We start from the raw sequence: 18,758 nt of genomic DNA on the forward strand, positions 1-18,758 counted from the left end.
AAGCTCAAACAATAATTTAAACATTTTATGCCGAAGTATTTTTTAAAAAGAATTTCTTTTTTCTAGTATATTCTGTTAAATTAAATCTCTCGTAGAGAAAAGAATGGATAAAAATTTACTCATAACTATTAAATAAAAAGTAAACGAATAACAACAATAGCCAACCGGCTAGTAAAAAGGTGTAGGAGCATTTAGGGGATCCTCCGTATATAAATTTGGTCCCAGAGGTTAACAAGCTTTTATAGTACAACTTACAAATGCTTTTTTCCAAAAGTGGATTACCGATTAATGCACCTAGTCTCAACCAATCGGCTTTGAACTAAGAGCGTGCTCTTAGAATCTAGTTCCATAATTGTAAAAAGTGTCAACTTACACCGTTCAAGTGGGTAGTTGAATGCACTGTTACTTTCAAACTTCCGCCAACCTAATAATGTCACCGCGTCCACACAGTACAATCACAATTTTTAAAAATGGTTCACCTACCACCATGCATTAAGTGAAAATGTCCACTTGCATTTAATCATTGGACAATATTTTTAATTTCATCTTTAATAAATGATATCTGATATCTAATTGACGCGAAGTTTCGGCACCCCTCCAGGTATAGGCAGTGTGAATTAAGGGTTGGTTATTAACTTTGCTTGTTAATGGGAAATTAATTTCAGCCACTAACACCGCATAAAATAGTTTTTATCCATTTAGCATTTTTATATATTCCGCTCCGCCAGGGACGTTGCAATATTTTCTTGTTTGGTAGACTCTCAGACGACGGGAGGACTATTTAATAAAATTAATGTTCCGGACATTGATCTTCTATTGGGTTCTGATCCATAGCTTGCACGGAAATATGTCTCAATTTTATGTTTATGTGCTTTCGAAGCCTTAAGGCTAAAATTTTGGCTAGATTTCAGATATTTTAATACCGATTTAGCTGCCTTCCGATGTTGCTCAATATAGGCACTCATTTGCATTGAGAGTTTTTTGACGGCTGTTTGAATATTCGATCTTGAACAGCGTGCAAGGTTTTGAAGTGAACCCACTAGTTCCTGAAGAGGGCCATTATGTGTTACGTTCTCCTGTAGATCAAGTTCACAGTCAAGTGGGTGTTTGTTTGGTTTACAAATGTTCATATCATAGTGGAGTAAAATCCTCGAATGTAATCCATTTGGTCGTTTTGAAGACCGTGGGAGTGTACTTGAAATTTTCCCGATAATAGAGTTTGTAGGAACGTCTTTCAAAGCAATACTTAGACTGTTTATGAGGTCTCGAGTCTTTTGGATAAAATCTTAAAATTTTCACAAACATTTGAAAATATGCAGGATTCCGATTTTTATTGAGAAAACTTAATCCTTTGACTTTAGATACAAAATATTTAAACCAAAGTAGCCTGCTTGTACCGTAAAGAGTATTCTGGAGTTGTAGGCGGTATTTATTGCTGTTAATATTAGGTTCTATTAAAGTAAATTCGGCGGGAAAGGATATATACATCCTCTACTCTATATCTGTATGAAAAATAAGCCTTGCTTACATCAACTGTAAAGATATTTAGTCGCTATTAAGGGCGTAGACTTCAATTAACCTTACAGTTTCTTAGATACCCCGGGAGAAGTCGATTCGCTGAAGTCGTCCCCTTTAGTCCGTGGAAATTCTCTTACGCAAGCCTTGACTTAAATCTGCCGGCATTTTTTTTAATAGTATATTGCCAAATGACTGACTCCAATTTTTCACCTATCAGAGCTTTGACGGTTTTCCATGTTTTAAGGTTTCTAAGAGCTAAAAGTACAGTTTTCCACCGTTTCACCTGCAATAGTTCTTGACGGACTGGAAGAAACAACTATTTTAGAGCACCTGGTATGATAAATTTTCCTTTGATCATCGTTTTCATCGATTTCATCTCAGTCACCAACCACTACATAGGACAATATACCGTTTTTAAATTTGACCAGGAAACCATTTAGGTTCTTACGTGGATTAGAAAATATATGAACGTCAAGTCTGCCTACACTTCTATATTTCCCTATTTTGAGTACTAACATTACCGTTATCCTGCGGGATCATAACCAATGTAGCTGGGTCATTACGATATTCTAAAAATATGTCCCCCTGCCTTCAACTCCCTTTGAACTAATTTGAGGGTCAAGGTCAATAATTCGTGTCATGGAATTATCACGGGTAAAGGGCTTTGAGGAAGTACTCGTTGTGGTCTCCTTTTTTATTTTATAATTTCGAGATTTAATTATCCTACGGGGATTTACACATAAATCCTCATACACCAACCGCAGGAGTCTAAAGCAGGTCCAAGTAAAATGTCTGCACTAGGAGTTGGAGTAATCTTACCGTCTTGTTTACAGCTCTAGTAAACATGCGAACCGAAAGTCTCAAGTTTATCGATTTTTGGCTTGGATTTATAAACATTTTGCTAGCTTCCTGAGTATATGTTGACAATAAAAAAAACGGCGTGTGGCATGGAATCTGCCCAAAAATTCGCTAAATAATCCTGCTCTGTGTATCAAGGCCTTCGTCATTTCTTTGAGTATTCCATTGTGGCGTACAGCGAGAGGATTGTGAGACGGTGTATCAGGAGCAGTGAACGATTGGGTGATTTTACGCTCGTGACACATATTTTTAAGTTGTTGCCTGTTAACTCAGCTCCGTTGTCCGAATGTATGCACCCAACATCTTACCCGTAACCCGAATGCTTTGTCTAAAAAGTCTGAAAAGGAGATGTGTAGTTTACCTCCAAAGTAAATTGGTAAAAACTAGACAAAATTTGTGCTTTTGCATACAACTGTTAATCCATATACTGCCAAGGCCCGTGAATTTCCACATCCAGATGTGCCCAGGGGATAAATTATCATAACGTTGATTTTTCACTCTTCCCACGGATTTTTTGTGAAGTTCATCTCAGCGCATATATATCAGTGTAGACTTACATTTAGGTTGTAATTTTTAAAAAATTTTTCGAACGTTATCAATTTTAATGTCCCAATATGGTGTGCCAATCAAGTATTGACTTCATAGCGTGATTCTCGTTCAAATTAATATCTCTTACTAGCGGTCATTATAGGTATCGAAGTTTCCTCTTCTCTTGGAGGGGTTAATTTTCTTATAGACTCTTGCTCCATTAGAGTCAAACACAACAACATTATTACTATCACATATTAAGCCAACACGGACTAAATATCCACGAATAAATTCTGTTTCATTTGAAAAATATGTAAAAGTCGACTATTACCATCTATGTATATAGTAGTATTTGGTTAACGTGGTCTGCAAAATGTTGAAAATCACGTTTATTTTTTTGTTTTTAACTGAAATTTATCTAAAGATTATTATTTTATTTATGTGTGGTGTACTTTTGTTTAAGTGTATTTGCATGTGCACTTTTTAAAAAAAAACCTTACCTATTATACAATTATTATACAATAAAATGGAATGTAAGGAACCTCCATGTAATTAACTACACCAAGACATCCCTAAATATTCGTTTAATAGGTGTTACTATATAAAAATATGTAGTTTTGACTAATAACTCCAAGTTTAATAATAATATGAACTACAAAATAGTTGATAAATTATCTAAACAAAAAATGATGACCTTAAAAAACATAAAAAAGAGTAAGCGAAGTGGCAACAGAAGCCAAACTAAATCATTTTTAAAAAGTAAAACATAAAGTCACAACTAAATCCTAGAAGAAGAAGCATGTTATAAATGAACACAAAACCTTTTATTTTTTTAAATACTAGTGCTACACAAAAGCAAAGCCATAAAACACATTGAATAGCATGCAGTGAGAAGGTGTAGAAAGCTAACATGGAAATATATAATTTTTTAAATTTTAGTTTTTTTCCTTAACATTGCTTAAGGTATTGATACAACAGGCAAAACATCCAACCTAATATTTTACCAGGTCCGAACTTTTATCTTAGCGTCGCCAGGGAGAGTACATCATAAGGCGCCTTTATGATGAAGGCAGAGCTGTTGCCCTCACATTCCTAACACGTGCTCCACTTAATACTAATATAAACGACCTACAACACTATTGGTTCTTTTAAATTTTGATTTGGTAAGTTATATTACTGGAAAGCAAATTGTCGAGTTTTTAACACAAAAAATTTTTTAAATGGTTTATGTAAATTTTTTGTGGTTTATATTATTATATTGTAGGCTTTATTATTATTATTTTGTTAAAACTAGGATATTATTTTATTAATAAAATATACCAAAAATAAAAAAATTGTTTTTTCCACTGATAGCTAATTGTTGATCAGAGTTTACATAACAACTTATAGGAATAGAAAGAATTAAAGAAAGGCTTGAACAGGTCTTGCCATTTGACCACAAAGGTTACATCTTAATACTTTTATGTATATTTTAAAGTTAGACGCTCATACTTAAATATATTCTAATGCATTTTTTAAAAATGTCTAGCTATCTTAATGGGAAGATCTGCAAAGTTTAAAAAGAGAATTAGTAAGAAGTATAAAAGTTCAGCTGTGAGCGAGCCAAAAACTGTGGAGACTGATGGTAATCCCAAAATAATCCAGGAAAAAAAACCGCTGCCTAAAAACACCAAAGTTAACCCTAAAACTAAAGAAAAAGCTCGTAAACGCCTGTTAAAAGTTATGAAAAAGCAAATGAAATATAATAAAAATTTCATAATTTATTTTAATTTTATTAATTTATAAACTCGCACGGCGTGTAAGACGAGCTTACTAAGCAGAGGTTAACTGCATTTTTTAGTAGTCGAAGAGTAACTTTTAAAATTTTACTTAAGAATTAATAGATAAAATTTTTCAGGTATCTTAACTGGAGTATTTGGTTTGAGTTTGGTGTAAGTAAAGAAATACTTATAAAACTTTAATAGTGGAAATACTAATTTTTTTATTATAATTTAAGAGAATCGAGCAATTCACTGTTTTTCTCTTATAAAGGCCTTTTCCTAATTTAAAAAATTTGTATTTTAAAAGTAAGAAAAAAAAATTAACAATACAAATTAAGTTAAGTATTGCGGAGAGTATATTATAAAAATTAAGATCTGACCTGGATAAGTCTCTGTAAGGCGCTTTCCAGCGTGGACTTTTCTTTGTCGCTCCCCCATAATCGGCTTATCCCAATTTGTCCTCCAGAATCCGCAAGGAGTCTGCAATCAATAAATATTTTTACCAGAAAATTAACATTTTCTAACGAGCTCAAAAACCTCTCCAGTACGGCTATCACGTGTTCAAGTTTTAATTTGGCGTACTTTCTCTGCCGATGGTTGGAATTTACAAAATTATCAAAATCTTTAAGTTTGAAAAGTTGTATCAACTAGAAAAAAAATTGAGAAGGAAAACTTTTCTAAATATTTTTTATAATAAAAACCTGTCTGACGCCCTCAAACAGAATTTTTAACTGCGGCTCCTCGCAAGAATCACAAAACCCTATGTTTTAATTTTTTTTTTTTAATAATCCTTGATTACCAATCGCACTCTATTAGAGTACCTTCGCACATGATTACGTCTTGTTCGAGTTTATAAAAAATCTACAATTAGTAAATTAAAAACTATAATGGCAATCTGTGATGCTGTCTGAAAACCAGAAAATTGATTTTCGTGGCGGGATGCTCCCTTAAAAGTTTGTCTGGTCTTACTTCCGTTATAAGTCTTTTGTAGGTATTTTTTCAATTAATTTAAGTTTATATAAATTTTTAATTAAATTCGATGCTTACGCGAGAAATTCCGCGGCCATTGTGCGGGCAGCCTCGTTATAAGCGTCTTTTACTACATGCCTCGGAAGAATAGCGAAGGGGCCGAGCGTCATCGACAAGCGAAAGACAAGATCGTTGATGTATTTACTGGGAAAAACGTCAGCAGCGGACGGACACCTGGAGGGCGGACGGAGAGGCTAGTGAGCAATCTGATTTTTTTTTATTGAAATTTTTTTAAACACCAAATGTAATCCGCCATAGAAAACTGCTTTTGGACTACCGCCTTCAAAAAAGCAGGTACAGCGGCATCCACGTATTCGCGAATCTCGTAAAAACTCTTGAATCTGTTCTCGAACTTAAAGAAAATAATTTAAATTTTTGAAAAGAAATTGCTAAAAAATTTTACTGAAACGTCGGAAAGTTCCTCTGGATCATTTCTAAAAGATTATTAATCTTTTTAATTTAAAAAAGATTTAATGACTAAAAACTGTAGCGATGCTTTGCTGGAGTCTTCTTCTCTGCGTCGTATATACAAGCACAAACCGGGAAGAATCAGCGGGAGACACCGCAAACTTGTAGACGTAACTGCAATGATTTGTGAGTTTTGCTCAAAATCTATTGCATTACTGTTATAAGAATTAAATTCTACTTGCCAGTAATCGCTCTTGTAGAGAAATATATAAACGTAAATTTATATTTCTTGCCTAATACAAACGTAAAAATTTTATATTGTTTTCAAATACTTTGACTTTTAATTAATTTTCAGAAAAAATTAATTTAATTTTAAAGCTTTGAACAAAAAACGGTTATTCACGTGGCTCCGCAGGCATTGTTGATCTTCAATTGGATCATACGCTTGACTGCCGGCGAAATGGAAACTGCGCATAGCTTTTCAATGGATGCAAAAATCTAATAAAGATTAATTATTATTCGTCTCTGAAGAATAAAAAATTAATGATTTTACATCGTCGCTGGCGGGCTCGCCGGCAGGTTCGATTTTTTTAGCAAACGTTAACGAACAATCCGCAAATTCTTGAAGAGCCGCAAAAAGTTCAAGAAGAAGTTCGGAAAACGAAAGACTTTTCGGAAACACATCGCTTTGCAAAATTTAAGTTTTAGTCAAAAATGGATTTTTTTAAAAAAATATATCAATTTCTTTGATTAAAAAAAAATTGAGATCTTCAATGTTTGAATTAAAATTTTCAGATAAGCATTTAATTTATGTAACTACTCTGTTAACTGAAATGGTTTGGCTTGAAAATTAAACGGTTTGATCTATAAATCAGAATAATAAATTAATACAATTAAAAGCAAATTATATATATATAAAACTTTTTCTTCCCATTCGCGAGCATCTAGAATCACTAGAAGATGACTGTAGTCTTTCATTAATATATTTCCTATTCTTATATAAAATTAAATCGATTTTATTTAAAAATTCGGATTTTTTTTAAATAAAAATAAATTTTTTATTGCAGTAGGAAGTCTTTTTAAATACTAAATTTAATTTTTTTTAATTGATAAATAAATTTATACAAAGCACGAAATTCAAGGATCAGAAGGTAATCATAACGCTCTTTCGCATTTTCGTAGATGCCTTGGAGACGATGCACGCTATACTGGTAGGCTTGCATCCCCTTGAAAAAGTTAAAGGAGAGCATTTTTAATTCAAAGCAAAAGAAATATTAGTAGTAAAAAAAATCTTAAAAAAAATTAAGCGCGATTTATAATTATAAGAAAAAATCTGTTGCAATACTAAAATTTTTGAAAGTCAATAACAATATAATTGTTTTAATTAAATTGTTTTTTTTTAATTTTAATTATTCAAATTCGTTACTGTACTGAAGGCTTCAAGATTATTCTTCAGCTCAAGCAGCTGATCTTTATCAGTACACTTTTCCATTTCTTGCTGTAATGAAGAACTGGCTTTGGATGTTTAGATAAATTAAATTTTTTGCTGCAGAAAGAAAAATACCGAGTCTATCTAAAGCAGAATTCCATAAGTCATCGACAAAAACTTTAGTTATAAATTTTTCAGTCGTGGTTTGCACGCTGTCCAGCACAATAAAGAATCCCATAATCTTGTAATGTTTTTATATTTTTATATAAGAAATTAAAGAGAATTGTAATAAATCATTTATTTTGTTTAAATTTCTATATAAGCAATTAAAAATAGTTGTTACAATTAATAAGGATTACAAATTTAAATAAGAAATTAGAGATTTGTTATAAGTAATTTATTTTGTTTATATTTTTATTTAAGAAATTAGAGAGGTGTAAATAAACTTAAAATAGTAGAAATTTTTAAACAAAAAATAAATTAACTATTATATAGTGAAAGGTAAAATGATTTGGAGATTATGCATACTAATTTTTATAAATAATATGCTTAGATATCTGTTTATAGTATACTTTTTTGTTTAATAACGACAAAGGTAATATTTTAAAGGAAAAATTTTTTAAAATTATATAAGACGTAATTAATTTCTCTAAAATGAATTTGAATAGCTTTAATAATAATTACTTAAACAAATATATTAACTTTAGTGAAAATAAATAACAAAAGTACTCCGAAGAAAAAAGTGCAAAACTTTTTTAAATTATATAATTAGAAAAAAATTTAATTTTAAAATCCAAACCAACTTTTATAATAGATTTAGTTTTAAAAAAAAATAAATATTGGCTTATATGAGTGGCAAAAAATTGTTAAACAGATTTCTTAAGGCACCCTAGCAAGCAAAGCACGACATCTTTCTAGCGGAGTCAGCTCAGAGATGCCAGGATTGTTCAAGATGATTACGATCTACGCTTCAGCCAAAAAAAAAATAATATAAATCGAATAAATTTTTATATTTAGTAAATCACTTGTTTCTTTATGGCGTCCTTATAAAATAATTGGACATCCGAACTAATCCGGAACACTTCAAACACGCGCAAGCAGCGGTAAAGCGGAGTGCAGTCTACGAGCTTCCCAATGTCAGGGACATCTATTTAGTTTTATAATTATAGATTCCTTTTTTATATATAACTTTAAGTTTTAATTAAAATTAATCTTTTTTTTAAAAAGAGATCAGGCAGGTTAAGGCAACGTGTTGAATGGCGAGGAGAAAAAGAAGTACACCTGAAAATCCTAAAAAGCTGTTGGATGATTGATTTTCTTGGCGTAACTATAATAAGGAGAAGTAGATTAAGTAATATAAAAAAAAAAATTCGAGATGCGCAAAATTGGTATCAACCCGAAAAAAATGATTGATTATAGTATTTCCAATTTCACTGGCTCTGGATACCACAATATCCTCCATCCAATCTTGAAGATCAGAAATTACCGCACTCTTAGAAATTTACTATTTAAATTGATTCTAAATTTTTAATGGTAAAAAAAAATGTCACCCTCACAGATTCTCGAATTGTGGGGATACTATCTTGTACGAGCTCGTGCAGGCTAAAACCTAATTTATTGTTCCACTGCAGTGACATTTGTACTATTAACTTTTAAAAGAACCTTGAATTTTTGGGAGAAACGCTTCCATTTGTCCTAAATTTGTTAATAAAAATATTAATTTATTATAAAATTTCGTAAAAAAAATTACTTAAAGCCTTTAAAGCCTGGTAGTATCGCTTAGAATTAAGATGCTGAAGCACTTTTCCATAAGTCTATATCAAAACGTAATATGAAGGCCCTGAAACACAACAGGCTTGTATTTTGCTTCAAAAATTTACTTAAGACAGAGGCGGTACTAACTCAAAAAGATACTAATCTACTTTTCCTCAATTTTAAAATTATAATTCTTACATTGATATCGAACGTTAATAATCATAGTAGTAAAAAGAGGGTTCCATTTGGAAATAAAAATCTCTTTTCATAAATTTATATAAATAGCCTTCAAGACGGGTAAGCAGTTATCTAAAGCCTCCGCAGAAAGTGCGATATTTTTCAAAACTTCTCTATTTTGCAATAGATTTGTAGAAAGAGTCAGTTGTTTGAATCCTGTTTCCTGATAACCGGTTTATGCGAAAAAAAAAAAGATAAGAATTTACGAAATCTAAGAGTAAAAGAAAGATATCACCTGTAGCTTACTATTAACGCCCTTTAAGTCTAAACGTAGTTGAGAAATCTCTTGTTTTATTTGAGTTATTTCGTTTAATGACGCAAGAAAATCTAAAGAAAACTTCAAAACTAATAAAAGAAAGTGTTTTTTTTAAAAAATATACCTTGATAATGCAATTTGCATAATCTTTCGATTTCTACCTCAGAGCTTTTTATTAATTTATTTAAAGATTCGCGGAAGTTACTTAGTTGATTTTTTTCAAGTACCGCCCTGTTCAAAAAAATTTCAAACTTCAGATTAAAAATTTTCTATTGATAAAGTTGCAACCTGAGAACGGTAGTAATTTGAGTATCACTGGAAATTAAATTAGATAAGTGAGCAGCGGCGGACTCTTCCATCTCGTCTTTATAGTAAACTTAGGTGTTTTTTTCATTTACTAAATTACCATTATTTGGTTCTTCTAAGAATTTAAATTTGTTGATGGAAACAAAAATCTCTGTTATAACAATTCCAGGAGGCAATCTTATTAGCCTTCTTAAGCTCAAACAACTTAGGCTTTGCTGCAGCAGACCCCCCTCTAACTCGTCAGTCTTACCTCGTAATTTAGATAAGGGGACTGTAGTAAAGTGAAAAGCTTGCGCTTAGATACCCTAGGGTTAGCATATAAGTAGTACGATGTTTGTCTTATTATTTAAAGCTAACACTCTCTAAGACTAAAGTACATAAGGTTCTAAATGAACATCTATTTATTAAAGTTGCTCCTTTAAGCTAATAGTTGTGAATGAAAGCTGAGGAGGTTGATATTAAGTTACAAAAATAAGAATAAAACAAACTTTATGTTGAAGTTGAATGTTATAAGTGTTTTTCAAGCATCAAATCGGACGCTAGATATATCTTGCTAATAATTAGACAAGACAGGAACCAAGTAAAACCTTTGTTTACACCTGTTACTAACAGTCCTTATGTTAGAACTAAAGTCTAGGTTTCTTTTAGAAAAGGAGCTTAAAGACCAAAATAGAGTAAAAAAAGAATACCGGGAAACAGGATTGAAAGCGTGGTCCTAATCGCTAGTTAGGGTTATTTTAACGCTTAGAGCTCTAAGGCTGTTTTTTTCAGGGTCCTCAATGAATAATAAGTTCAGTATCCTAGACGCAACGAGGACACTTTTGCATATATGGGTTAAAACTAATCCGTTTTGTGAAAATTGATTTTAAAAAGATGAAATTACCTTTGTGACGGTTTTACAGTTAACGAATTTTAGTTTTGAAAAATGCATATAGAAACATATAATACCTTCGCAAAGGTTTTACACTCTGCAACGAGTGTGAATTATAAACTCTACAAGTCAGTAGTATTCAAGTATGCGATAATAAAAACTTTTATTTAGAATAAATGGCCATAGTGAATGCTTATAACTTTGGGTTTGCCGCTGTTTTACTATGAAAGGTTTCTAAGCCTATTTTTCTTTTAAAATCTTAAGTACTTTTATTTGGCTAAGTTCAATATTTTATGCAATATAATAAAAACAAAGAGAGAGTTATTAAGGTTTTTTATTCATTAAGTGTAATATCACTCTGATTGTAGCTGCTTTAGTTAAGCTGGCATACTTAACCCGACTGTGAATGGAGCACAGCAAGGCGTTGTTGTATAGTACTGAGAAGAGCTTATGTTTCGGAATTTAATATTCTCTTTATTGCTGAAATATCATGATTATAAACTTCATGACCCTTGGGAGGCCCCGGGCACAACCTTCCCCTTTTCGATAGGGTTCAAACTGACTATCTGGCGAAAGGGAAGGATAGGCTTTTTTATGGTTATTAGCTATATTTCTATCCTAAAAAATTAGAAATAACACACTTTCTTATTTTTATTAAGCATCAAAAGCAATCTTAAAAAAGAAATTTTCATATTCAGAAAACTGCTGTAGTTCAAAGAAAACTTAACAGTTCAGCTTAATAAATAATTAGTAGAAGCAAAATAGTTCATATAAGTGGTTAATAATTTGCTACCTAATATCACTTAAACTTTTAACTAACCATAATAACCAAGAGACTAATAACGTATATTATATAAGACGTGGTATAGCGCATAAGTTTTTATTACGTTCATTGCATTGGGACTGTATTAAGTAGTATATGACTGTGGCAACATCCAAATTCTTATCTAATTAAGCTAATATTTCCAACAATGTATGACCATTGGATATTTACGCACTTTCATGTTTTTTTAATTCAAACTTTTGACCGGCTCTTCTAATTTTAAAAAAAAGCTTAAAGCTTAAGAGGAGTTACTTTGCACATTTACGTATATATAATTACTATTTACTTTCACTTTTAATAACCTTGCACGGAAGAGTCTTAAGCTACGGATATACTCGCTTTCAATACACCTTAGTTATTATATAAAACATTCGTCTTAAAAGATGATTAGAAGCTTAGAGCTTACTTTTTTAAAAGCCTATCCCTTTGTAAAATGTGTGCAATGCTAAATTTTTAGTCGTTTTGCCAAATATGATATAGTGAGGTCAATTAGATTTCAAATGCATCTCTATAAATTACAAATTTATAAAATAATGTCAATGTCTTGTGCTTTTTAGGATGCGGAAGGCCGGCGGTGACTTGCTCCTACTTCCCGGTAAACAATGTAAAACTTGGGTAGAAGAAATCCTTAGGATAACAAGAACCCTAAGATAGAAACAAAATGTTTAAGGATAGGCAAAAGTATTTTTTGCTATAGTCTAATATTTTTGTAAATGCTTTCCCCACTTTAGTGAAATTCTATTTTTTTTAAGTGAAAGATTTAGCACGGTGGAATAAAGTTTTTAAAATTAAAACTCAAGGTTCGGTAAAGAGTTAAAACAAGGTTATAACCTTGTCATACACATTTTTTGTAATAATTTATATCAAGCCACTATTGCCTTTTATTTGCCATAGTTGTTCATAAACACTACGACAATGCTTATTTGTCAAAACATAATTTCTTCGTGGTGCGTGCATCGTAGGACAGCTACAATGCAATTGCTTAGGAAATAAATAAAAAATATTTCGCGGAGATGAAGATAAGCAATTTGGACGGAGGAAGTGCTAAAAGATCTTCAGCTTCTAACTTCCTTTCTGTGACTTTTCATTTTCAGCACAAAGGTAGTGATATACACGATCCTCAACCCTAACAGCGTTATTAAAGTGCCAGTCTTCCTTTTCTTCATTCCAGAATCGTTCAAACTTTTCCCCACATACTTCACATATTGAGCCTTCTGAAGCAGGGCAGCTAACCTTTATAATTGAATAACATTTTCAAAATATCGCTATAGGTTAAGAATTCGTAAAAAGGCACCTGGACAATAATTTCTTTTTTAGTACTAGAATCTTCGAAAAATGTGTTAGCGGACTCAATTTCCTTGCGACTAGTAACCTCAGTAAAAGCTATCCAGTTCTTAGTAAAATAAGGGGTAAGTAGCTTTTTCGGCCTAAAATAATTACGGCAAGAGTACTTCCTCTGACAAGAACCATCGCCTTGAGGAGACCTTCAAGTGTTTCTCTCTCTCGGCTTTGTTTACACGAAAATGCCAGTCCATATGTTCAGTAAGCCTATGGCTGGATCCTTCTTTAAACCTTAATCCACAACTAGAACACTGTTTAGAAAAGTCATCATACAAACTTTGTATGGCAGATTCATAGCGCCTATTAAAAAGCACAATATATATATAACAGTGTGCCTAAGCAAACAAGAATACTGTACTTTGTCAAGGTTCGGGGGTTACAAAGATTTATTAAATCTATAGCTTCACCTACTTTTAACATTTGCTGGTGGGAGTAATAGATGGGCGTCTTTATCACAGAGATAAAGTTTGGTCCTGTATTATAAGAAAACAATTGGGTGTTAGCTTACTCATATATAAAGCAGCTGTTTTAGATGGTATCTGGAACAGAATTAATATGGTAATGCGGTTAACCTGAAAGGGTGTTATCGGGTAGTGAGTCGATATAAGGGGTGAATCCTGATACCGAGCCAGTGGGGACTGCTGCTGAACCCTGAACAAGAGATCCGAAGGTGTGTGGAAAGGGAAGTTGAGGGGGCTGCGGGGGGATCAAAAGAGGTGGATAAGCAGCCGAGTCTGCACCGGTAAGAGTCGCAAGCTGGCCGGGCGGTATATTCAAGGGAAAGTTAGCATCGCCCGTGGACTCATACAAATTGTCGAGGATTCGGTACAGCGAATGCGGTTGCAAACCGAAAGGTTCTTGTAGAGAAGCAGCCTCGGCCTCTACATGAGACAAAAATGGCTGCTGACCCATATTCAAAAACTGGCGGGCGGGTGGTGCCTCCTGTCTCTCAAACCGCTCAATTAACGGGCGGCCACGATCATCCAGCGGCGCCATAGACGGGTGCGGAGAAAATTGAACATCCTGGGACAGTCGGGGCTGTTTTGCAACCGCCTCATCAACAAAAAGGGAGGCGCGAAGGCCGTCATTACTGCTAGATAGTGTATAGTCGGAGTGCAAATTCTCTGTACGGTGGGTCGCAGTGGTAATCTTGTCCAACTCTTGTAGCAGTACTTGGCGCTCAGCAGGGCCTAAACTACCCTGCCGTAACTGTTCTTGAATCTTAAAGTTTCATATAAAATTATAAAATTACTTGGGCTATTTTTCTTAAAGCATAGATATATAAGAATGGAGGGGAGAGAATTGTAGCCAACAAAGTATAGAAAAAGGAAGGGTGTACTAATAAAATTAATTGTATTTTTTTTAAAACTAAATAAAACTGCAGTGAAAGGGGGTAAGATAGGCATGCCACTTGTCTTGGAGCACAAGAAAAGTACAATGCTCCGAAAAATTATTTACGAATGGACAATCAGGAAAGTTCTAATCTTTCCTATAACAAGCGTAACAATTGAATTTAATGGAGCCTGACAAACCGCAAAGCTCAAGACTAATACTAAAATAACGAGGAAACACTTGATTGATATAAATAAAGCACACAAAAGAATTTTAACCATTTTAGTAAGTTCTTCAGTTTCTCTTTTTAAAATATTTTTTTCATATTCAATCTTTTTATCCGCTGGGTCAAAATTTTCTTCAGATGGAGTCACGCCAAAAACTCTATGACTACGCTTATAGCCGACTTTATCTTTGTCGGCAAGGAGCGCTCCTTCCAGCTCCAGCTGCTTCGAGCGGGATCCCGAAAAAATGTCGAGTATCACGCTCCTTTTTAGAGAGCCGGCTAGGAGAAATTTTATGTGCTTGTCGCGTGGATGGAGGCCCAAGGGGCCTGCTGAGCCTGTCAAAATTTCGGGTGGAAGATTTCTGAATGAGCAAAGAGAAGAGTAGATCAAAAGTTAAAAAAATAACGTGAAAATAAAAACCCCAAAGTCGGGGTTTATATAAATGCTGCTTTTCGAGGAGGGAAGGCCATTTTTAGCAGTGTGTGGCCTTAAAACAGCATCAAGGCGATTGAGAATGTCAGCCGAGAAAATCCCGTTCCAGGTTTGCCGAACCTGTGATTAGATAAAAAATAGTTTATAAAGTGTAGCTGGTAGAAATAAAAATAGTTTAAATTAATTTAAAAAAAGATTTATTAAATTAATATAAGCAGAAGCAAATACTATTAATAGTAATACAGCGCTTATCAACGGTGTAAAAATGAAATTATAATAGCCATCAAACGTACTCTTCAAAAATAAATAAACAAAGAAAAAAGCAAATCTCTTCGAAATCAAGTAAACTTGCAAGAAAAGTAGAATTTAAAATAAGCTCAAAAGCAGATAAGTAATTGTTACAACACACTATAAATCCACGACAAATATAAAGGAAAGTTACTACATAAAAACCTGACTAACAAATGGATAAGTATTAACCTTTAGAATTAATAATTTGGTGCGCTCGTCTACGCAACGGTAAGCTTCGCCCATAACAGAAACTATTTCAGGTTCAAAAAGTTTACGATAGTGAGGCGCATTCTTAATCACGGAATCAATGAGATATATAGAAGGCAGTTTTAGATCTCTGTCTACCTAAAAATTAATAAGTATCTTCTCTAAGAACAATAAAAATATATAAAATAAATACTAACTTTCCTAATACGCTTGACAATGCACTCAACGTAGACAGTTGCATACCGGGAGTTCTCGTCGCATAACATAGACAGAGCCCCTAAAATAAGACACATGCTATCAATCTTAAAAATAATATATTATATAAAACTTTCCCTATTGATAAACTTTAGAAAAAGAAATTAAAAAAAAGGACTGATAGCTTGAATTATACAACCAGGCACAAGGAATACCTATAATGTGTTGTGAAGGCGTGACAAGCTCTTCTAAAGCATAATTAAAATCTTTTCTGGCCTGTTCGAAATCTTCACTAACACTTTTATTAAACATCAGTATTTAAACTTGATTAGTTTTGTTTAATTTAAACTTCCGTCAAAAATAGATGGCAGGGATGCTTCGAGGATTAATTTTTTAAACTTAATTATTAAACTCTTTCTTGAAGCTAAAAGAGTGCTATTGTAAAAATTTAAAGCAATAAACAACAAAATGACCTACAGAATAATTAATGTTATAATTCAATTTTTAAACCCATATATATATGCTCACTTATAAGCAGAAATGTATTGCTCACATATATATATAGGCTGACTTATTTAAAATACTACTAAAGATAAGGTTAACTATAAAAAATTTACAATATTTTTATTAATTTAATTTCTAAAGCAACAGCGGTGGCCTCCCAAGTAAATAATTTCTTGCAGACCTTTAAAAAAATAAAAAATAAAAATAATTTTTTATTGATAAATAATAATAATGAAGACTGCCCACCGGGGCGAAAAGTCGGCCCTTTCTCCACGCTCCACAAAGTTGACTTTTTAAGGCGTGCTTCTTAGAGTTTCTAAAAATGCTTACCATTTTGGACACGTCATAACCCTATTTTTACATCGCATGCTTTTAACTAAAAGTCTCCGCCATCCTCGTTATTAGTATTAAAAGTTCTTACGCTATAGTTTAACATTGACTTCGCTTTCGCTTTATTTACTAACTGCCGTACTATTTAATCATAATCTTCGTCAAAAACCTAATTGTGACTTAAAAATATCCGATTAATTTTTAAAAAAAAAACTAGAGATAAGTTGATGAAGAATAAGCGAACTAGTGGGTAAGTTTGAACTATTAATAGAAAAATAAAGCAATTTGCACCTAATTTTATTATTTTCGTTTTTATTATATGGAAAAAGTAAGCATTATAAAGGAAGAGTGTATCTAACTACTTATAATACTTTTGTGTAAACAATGTTTATATAGATTCATTTGATCTATTAGACAAAAAAGCCTACATTTTCTGTAAAAAATAGCTTCTAAGATGATCTATATCGTTATTATATTGCATTTAACAGTTAATTTACTTAAATTAATATTTAAATATTAAAATAATTGCTTAAAAAAAAAACTAAAAATTATAACTTAAAAATTTACTTTTCTAGAGTAGGCATTAGTTGAGAATGATCATATATTCATCTATAAATTTAGTTAACCACTTTCTTAGATGAAAATTTTCCATGTTTTACACGTTGGTATGCTTATAACCGGCGAGTCTAAATCAATTTATACATTTACGAGGATGTCTTCAATACAACTTCGACCTAATAATATTGCTTGACAATTATTAGTTTTGTACCCATCGATTACCTTAGATTTACTAATGTGGAACTTTTCTGGTTCAGCACAAATCTAACATCAATTTATATGGAGATTAAAGGTTGCTGTGCATCACGTTTGTTAATGTTCTTGAAGGGCCATTTTACTTAAATTTTTTTAATTCAGTTCACCGCATCTTAGAGCTTGATCAATTTAGTCTTTAAAAAACTAAAAAATTCAACGGAAAAAAAGAGAATATAACGCTGCTTTTTGTGAAATGACCACCTCCTGAATCAATTTTAACTCGAGATTTTACATTTAGTGAGGTTACCAGTGGAAGGACGTAACAAAATTTACTCTTCAAAAAAAAAGTCAGTAATTCTTGCATTTTCCAGGGAAATAAACGGGTAGGTCCGACGAATATTGTTAAAAAACCTTCGTGTTAATTTAAGTAATTTTTAAGAGCTATAACTTTGGTTTGCTTTCGATTTAAATAGTCTATTAATTTAGGGTCGAAAGTTCATTTCTTTAAGTTTCCAGTAAATTTAGGGATTATGTTTTTGGGGCTAAGGTGACCTAAAAGACTTAGGATCTTATTCTAATTTAGTAACAGAACAGTGTATTGCTTCGAAGTGTAAACTTAATATAAAGATAACGGGCTAGAAATTGAAACAGTGGGCCCCAGTTAACAATCCATCCTAAAAGACAACAAGCAAGCATATTCTAGCTTTTAAATTCTGACTCGTATCCTTGGAATAAAATACAAATTTATTAAAGCATATGCCAAGTAGATAATTTTAACTTCTTCAGGCCAGAAATGGTTATACGTAATTTATTATGCTTGTTGTGAGCACAAAGATAACGGTAGAGTTTTAACTTGTCTTGACAAGATAATTAAACTCCACATTCGTATTTTCAGTATTTTAAGGTAAATAATGAAGGTTTTACCTAAGAGAATATTTAATAAATTATGAGCTAATTACTACACTACGTACGACGCTTTTCCCTTCATTCCCTGCCGTCTCCTCAGGAGGCAAGATCTAAAGGTTGTCATATGTCCTATTGAGAAACACGAGCCTATACACCGGATCTCGGAGACCTGTTCTAATATGTTCCTTATTAATATTTTTCAATCGGCAATAAAGGATGTTAAAATTAGAGCTTTTTATCATAAAAAGCATATCAAACGTTTATGATAAACGGTATTAAAACTTTTCAATATTATCAGGATTTTTGTTTGTAGAAAAGTTGCACACGTAACCACCAGACCAGAAAAATGCGAGTTGGCACCAACGGAAATCGAAACGCGACCTTGAGGTTGCGTGGTAATGCTCTAACCCCTAAGCTACGGTGACAGCTCACACACATCTCCGGTCGTTAAATTACGTATAT

General features: G+C 32.5%; 3 protein-coding genes across 3 annotated transcripts; all 3 read right to left on the reverse strand.

Moving 5' to 3' along the window:
* Nucleotides 1-4,878: 4,878 nt before the first annotated feature.
* LOC135145055 (exocyst complex component 6-like) lies at nt 4,879-10,129 on the reverse strand. Its single transcript, XM_064077182.1, has 28 exons — nt 10,067-10,129; nt 9,903-10,009; nt 9,758-9,849; nt 9,572-9,685; nt 9,281-9,344; nt 9,193-9,225; nt 9,081-9,139; nt 8,927-9,022; nt 8,812-8,857; nt 8,556-8,677; nt 8,419-8,493; nt 7,666-7,771; nt 7,528-7,616; nt 7,227-7,327; nt 7,023-7,095; nt 6,922-6,965; nt 6,655-6,787; nt 6,505-6,599; nt 6,179-6,316; nt 6,097-6,127; nt 5,933-6,045; nt 5,712-5,867; nt 5,580-5,646; nt 5,486-5,525; nt 5,366-5,424; nt 5,202-5,311; nt 5,045-5,144; nt 4,879-4,943 (listed from the first exon to the last, which is right to left on the reverse strand). The coding sequence occupies exons 6-28, from the start codon at nt 9,218-9,220 to the stop codon at nt 4,914-4,916; spliced, it is 1,911 nt and encodes a 636-aa protein (XP_063933252.1). The 5' UTR covers nt 9,221-9,225; nt 9,281-9,344; nt 9,572-9,685; nt 9,758-9,849; nt 9,903-10,009; nt 10,067-10,129; the 3' UTR covers nt 4,879-4,913.
* Nucleotides 10,130-13,214: 3,085 nt separating this feature from the next.
* On the reverse strand, nt 13,215-14,782 carry LOC135145061 (uncharacterized). Its single transcript, XM_064077188.1, has 4 exons — nt 14,730-14,782; nt 13,692-14,340; nt 13,478-13,592; nt 13,215-13,419 (listed from the first exon to the last, which is right to left on the reverse strand). Exons 1-4 carry the CDS (start codon nt 14,730-14,732, stop codon nt 13,215-13,217), a joined length of 972 nt encoding a protein of 323 aa, XP_063933258.1. The 5' UTR covers nt 14,733-14,782.
* A 32-nt stretch (nt 14,783-14,814) lies between these two features.
* On the reverse strand, nt 14,815-16,115 carry LOC135145063 (pre-mRNA cleavage complex 2 protein Pcf11-like). The gene is made up of 5 exons (XM_064077189.1): nt 16,019-16,115; nt 15,806-15,885; nt 15,591-15,746; nt 15,099-15,230; nt 14,815-15,039 (listed from the first exon to the last, which is right to left on the reverse strand). Exons 1-5 carry the CDS (start codon nt 16,113-16,115, stop codon nt 14,860-14,862), a joined length of 645 nt encoding a protein of 214 aa, XP_063933259.1. The 3' UTR covers nt 14,815-14,859.
* Between the last annotated feature and the right edge of the window lie 2,643 nt (nt 16,116-18,758).

The sequence above is a fragment of the Zophobas morio genome, unplaced genomic scaffold (genome assembly GCF_036711695.1).
Source record: "Zophobas morio isolate AGI-343-1 ecotype UQ-CSIRO unplaced genomic scaffold, CSIRO_AGI_Zmor_V1 ptg000119l, whole genome shotgun sequence".
NCBI lineage: Eukaryota > Metazoa > Arthropoda > Insecta > Coleoptera > Tenebrionidae > Zophobas > Zophobas morio.